Below are 5,504 nucleotides of genomic sequence, written 5' to 3'. Positions count from 1 at the left end.
TGCATTACAAAGCATTTAATAATTTTTTTTTACAACATGCATAATTTCACACTGGTGGTTAATTAGGTTTTACTTCAAAACTTGCAAACCCGTCTGCCTCAGGATTTAGTCATAATGCATGAATCTAAGTTAGTAAAATTAAAGAACAGCAAGAGTTCATCTAATCCTTTATATTCCTTTGTGATCAGCAAGATGCATAAAAGAATGCCTTAAAGGGCTAAAATAGATTGATGTGTAAAATGTGAATTTCTTTCTAAAGCAACATTTCTAAGAAAATATTTAAACCAAAGGTCCCACTTTATAAAAGCAAAATTCTTAATTCAGGCTGCCTCCATTTTTAGCCATTTGCCATTAAGCTCCTTTAAAAATTTTATATTCCCCAACAAAGAGTGTTTTTTGCTTTTTTGTTTTTTTTACCATGTTTGGAGATGATGGAATACTTGAAGATGTCACGTGTATACAGCTGGCATTTTGCCTAAGACCAACTTGTTTCAAGATAATCTTTTGTTACGTTTTCAGAGTACTTATAGCATTCAAGATTAAGCCTGGGTTATATCTTTGATTAATAACTGAATGTACACTGGAGATGTATTTGAGAGCTGAAATTTTGGATAAATTTTCACCAGCATTATTTCTTTTAGCAAATTGAAAAATGTGGGCTTAATTTCAAACAGTAAACACATTAGTAAATAGTAAGCCTCATAAAAGAAAGACTGTATTTTGTTCCTGTTCAAAAGACTAAAACCTTTGCTTGAAAGAATGGTAGCATGAACTTTCACTCAACTACTCATTTAATGTGAAAAAAGAGACAAAATACGCTGAGGAAAGAGAACTGCATAGTTAAACGCCACAGTTCCGGACATATTCGGAGACATCTCGGTTTTGACAATGACTTCTCCATGCCACCCTGTAAAGAAAGGTCAAACAATAATAGGTTAAACTGTATCTTCATTAAATGTACATACTTCAACCCTTTGGAAGAACAAAATATTTTATCAGTAAATGAAATACAGGCTACAAATAGATTCAGGCATTGCTAGTTATTAAATGGAAATATGTAAACCAAGTACTTCATATCTCCCCAAAGTCCCAAAGCATGGAATTCCAAACCTAAATGTTAAGTTATGTGTATCCTACAACAGCAACTGCAAAGTGCCTTCCCCACTTATAATTCCCAAAATAATTTCAAGACATGACCCGGAACTGGTAGAGCGCTCAGAATCTTAAAAACTCTAGAAGTCCCATAAAATAAATCAAGGAGTTCAAGAGTCAAGATTCTAAATTAGTTAAAGTAGATTGTTTCTAGGTAATATATTGGTTGGCATAAGCAATAAGCTGCAATTCGCTCTCAGTAACATGTTTTGGTCTTTGAAAATCTCTTACTTCTCTCATAACAGTAAGGTAAAATAGTTTTCCCTTTTAATGCTTCAACATACCAGGCTTTAATGCCTTGTGGATCACTGACAACCCTCTTTGCACATGTGACGGCTTGAGTGATGTCATCTTTCAACAAAGCTGAAAAAGAAGTGGTGAGGAATGAAGACAACTTTCATGGAAATTTCATTTCAAGCTTAGGATAACCATTTTTAAGTTTAAGAGTAAGCCAGCTTTATTCTCTTAGGCTGAGGAAAGTACATTAAAATTATTTTCTAAGAGTCCTGTGAATGTTAGGGAAAAACTTTTTCTTCATTCCATCCCATTTGGCATGAAATAAAGGATTCTGTTTCATTTACCAAAGTCACTGGAAGTTTTGGAATACGTCAGTAATGTGATAGGAGGTTCTCTTTATACTAAGTACATAAAGAACAACTAGCCTAGCAATTTTTTAATCAGTAATTCTACTACAGGAAGTCATCCTAAATAAATAATAGGAAATGCTCCCAAACATATATGCACAAGGCATTTCATAGCAATTAATAAAGGGGGAAAATGGAAGACAACCTAAGTGCTTAACAGTGAGAGTTAGGTCAATAAATTATAGAATATTTATATAGTGGAATTCTATTCACCCTTCAAAAATAATACAGATTTGTATTTAGTGACATAGAAATAATTCTGTGATAAAGAACAAATTGCAAAACAGTATATATAGTACAATTTCAGTTTTGTTAATACATGGCTTACATGTTTGTATGTGTGTACATATGTACATGATATAGCTTGATATTCATATACATGACCGATATATATTCTGGAAGAATATATACCAAGTTTCTAATCCACTTTAAAATTGCTCAGCAAAAACAAAATACATACATATACATATATTTATTTATATATATGTACATAGACACACATAAAAGAAATGACAAAATGTTAACTGTTAAAGTGCATGATGGGCATATGGCTGTTTATTATAATAATGTCTCCAAATTTCTATCTATTTAGACTATTTCATAATAAAAAGTAAAAACAATTTTTTGAAAAGGTCTGCACCATCAAATTATCCTTAAACCTCCCCAGAGTAGGTGGGAGGAATGGCATTATTTTTGACAAATCATCAAAAACTTCATTCGCAATAAATAGGTCATCGCAAAAACTGTTGTATATTAGAAAAGAACACTCTTTTATAACAACTCTACAACTTCTTAGGGAATTATGAGAAGGATAATAAAGAGGTGAGGACTTTTCATTTGTATAGAGTCTCTATTCTTGTAAGTATAACCAGATGGGGCTTATGCCATTACACAAATATTGCCTGGCCTTACCGCTGCAGGGTATGTGACAGGCGTTAACTGATCCTGGGGTTTTGCCATCCTCACACCAGTAGCGGCTGTTGATCTGAAATATCCCATAATCAGTGCTTTTGCTTCCAGGATTGTAGTTTGTAGCCTGTGTGTTATAGCTACTTTCCCATTTGGCCAAACACACCCCTGAAAAGAAGTTATATTTAGTGATGAATGGCAATACCACATGACTTTAAACTGCATATCATAATCAGTCTATTTAGCTATTATATTTAAATAATGACTTACTTATAACTATAAAGATGTATTTTACTTGTAAAATACTTTAACATTTTAGTGTTAAAAGGCCCTTAGGATAATCTCTTTACTAGGAAATCATTTTGTGATATTAATGAAGCAAGATAACAGTTTTAAAATAGCTGTTTTCTTTCATTGCTACTACCCTTTCCCTGCTCCAATCCCTCAGGCAAGGTTCATCCTAGAGTAGAAGAATCAACAGAGTTGTTGAGTGGATTTTTGTACTTAATAAAAGATACCTATGCTGATGGGAAATACTTTTTATTAGGAAAAATAAGGATTTTTCTGGAGAAAGCAATTTTCTTATGATACCTCAAGGAGAATTTGGATATCAGGTTAGAATTGGGAAAGCAAGGGTTATGGAACAGGAAAGACTATTTCATCCATCCATTCATCCTCCATCCACCCATCCATCCCTTCACTCAGTCAATCAAAAATAATCATTGAGGGGAATTATTTGAATTCAATTTGACAAATACAGTCATTACATTGACATATACAGACTAAAATATAAGGTAACTTTTATTCAGGGTGTATCTTGAACTATATGGAAGAAAAGGAAGAAGAATTAATCAACCGGAGTAAGAGAACAAAATATCATTTCAAGCTACATTTCAGGGATCCTTATTTAAACAGTGATTGAGGGGAAGTAGGTTCTTATTGCCCCTGTATTGAGAGTTCAACATAATTTTTTAGTTGTTGATTTTGCTGTTAAAACCTCCATGCCATGGCAGGGGAATTGAAAAAGAGAAAAATACTGCATTACTCTAGGCTCACAGAATTCACCTTCTAAACAGGAACTGGAGAGAGTCAGTACCCAGAACTTTACAGCTATCCCAGGTGCTCAACTGTATCTTCTAGGCAGCCTACACGCGCCTCCGGGTCTGAGGCAACTGGGAAATGCAGTGTTACTAGAGGGATAAGATGGGTCCTGGCTTATAGAATGGGATCGAATTTTGTCCTCCCATGCCCTCATTCCTTCATTTGGTATGTCTGATTCTAAAGGAAAAAGTTGATGTTTTTAACCTGTTTTATAAGGTAGTATACAAACCCTCAAAAAAAATTAAGAAGTCCATTCACTCAGAGCCCCTCTCTTATTATTCATCCTCTGTAAGTCTCTGTTCCACACCTGGCTAATTATTTGAATGGAGAAAGAAGAGTTAACTTACAGTTTGCCAGGCTGACGCCCTTAAAGCCATCCATTCCAAGCCTTTTCAGAGTTCTGGCCAACTCGCACCTTTCAAAGACCTTGCCATGGACAGTGACAGAAAGGAGAAGAAAGCCCAGAATAAGGAGAGCCTTCATGTTGGCTGGAAAGACAGACGTCTGTGCTGACCAGAGTGAGCTGGTCCCAGTATTTAAAGTCTTTTAAATTCCTTCTCTTAGTGGTTTGGGAGCCCCACCCCTTTGAGATATGTAGGAAATGGGAACTATTTATTCTGATGTCCTAAGAACTAACCCACAGGAAAATGATGAAATTACATTGTTGAAAGAACTGGCTCACAAAGAATTGGGAAGTAGTACTGAGACAGGGACCATGGGTATAGTCAGAGTAGGGTGAGGGCCTCCAAAAAAAAAAGGCAATGCAAGATAATTACAGTCAGAACAATGTAACAATATGCAAAGAAGTCCATATCAAAACTCTGTGTTAAGCATTATGCAAAGTCAAAGTCACTAATTCTCTAGGGTAAATATTTGCATACATGACTAGGGAAATGGACATTCTTCAGTGAAATCAGTTAAAGCTCAAAAGGCCAGGAGCAACTTGACCTGGAATGTTTGAGTGTTCTGCAGATAAAGAAAAGATTCTCAGCATAAACCGTCACTAATGTATGAACTACATCATGACAATGTAAAATTTACCTTATCCTGCTAAAAGGCCCAGTTTATGTTAATTGTAACTAGGTGTTATTTTCCCTTCTCTAATCGTAATCGAGTAATCTGCAACCTAGGCAAAAGACTAATTTGGTAAGCAATCTCAACTATAAACAACCTAAGCAAACAGATAACCACCAAGCCCACCTTGGGGGCAGGGCAGGCGGTCTTACAAGTCTATACCCCTAGCCCTTTACCCTCATTCCTGAAAATCCTCAACAGAATATAAAACCCCAAGACAATGAGCGAACCACGGAATCTCTTTTCCCCTCCTGGCGTGAGCCAGGAGCTCTGTCCTTTCACTTTATCTCTAAATAAAAGCCTCTACCTTGCTCTCCTACCTTGAGTGTTTACAAAGTTCATTCTTTGGCTCCATGAACAAGAACCCCAGCATCATCTTTGGGGGCTCATCCGGGATAACTTCGGAGGTGAGTATCCGCATCCAAGGCTGCCTTTTTCTTTCACTGTCCTTATAGAAGGAAGCCGTCCATGGCACACAACATCGGGCACTTGACAGCCACTTAAATGGGACTAGCCCAGCTGCTGTTCTCAAAGTATCAAATGACAGGTTCCCCAGCATTTCCCTCAGTGCATCCCCCATCTCCCTTGGGAGCCAGGAATGTCACCGGAGTGGAGGCCAGGATT

General features: G+C 36.3%; 1 protein-coding gene across 1 annotated transcript; it reads right to left on the bottom strand.

Moving 5' to 3' along the window:
- LYZ (lysozyme) lies at window positions 1-4,404 on the bottom strand. The gene is made up of 4 exons (XM_036899410.2): window positions 4,154-4,404; window positions 2,709-2,873; window positions 1,437-1,515; window positions 1-907 (listed from the first exon to the last, which is right to left on the bottom strand). The coding sequence occupies exons 1-4, from the start codon at window positions 4,287-4,289 to the stop codon at window positions 841-843; spliced, it is 447 nt and encodes a 148-aa protein (XP_036755305.2). The 5' UTR covers window positions 4,290-4,404; the 3' UTR covers window positions 1-840.
- Between the last annotated feature and the right edge of the window lie 1,100 nt (window positions 4,405-5,504).

Source organism: Manis pentadactyla, chromosome 10 (genome assembly GCF_030020395.1).
Source record: "Manis pentadactyla isolate mManPen7 chromosome 10, mManPen7.hap1, whole genome shotgun sequence".
NCBI classification, from domain to species: Eukaryota; Metazoa; Chordata; class Mammalia; order Pholidota; family Manidae; genus Manis; species Manis pentadactyla.
Note: the sequence above shows the minus strand (reverse complement) of the source record. Positions and strands in the feature narration are given on the sequence as shown.

Excerpts from the sequence above, each read along its gene's own strand:
- LYZ (XM_036899410.2), bottom strand. The coding sequence starts at position 4,289 with ATGAAGGCTCTCCTTATTCTGGGCTTTCTTCTCCTTTCTGTCACTGTC. Across the intron at positions 2,874-4,153 it reads GGGCGTCAGCCTGGCAAACT|GGGTGTGTTTGGCCAAATGG; the intron begins GTAAGTTAACTC and ends ACTTCTTTTCAG. Across the intron at positions 1,516-2,708 it reads CTGTCACATACCCTGCAGCG|CTTTGTTGAAAGATGACATC; the intron begins GTAAGGCCAGGC and ends CTTCTTTTTCAG.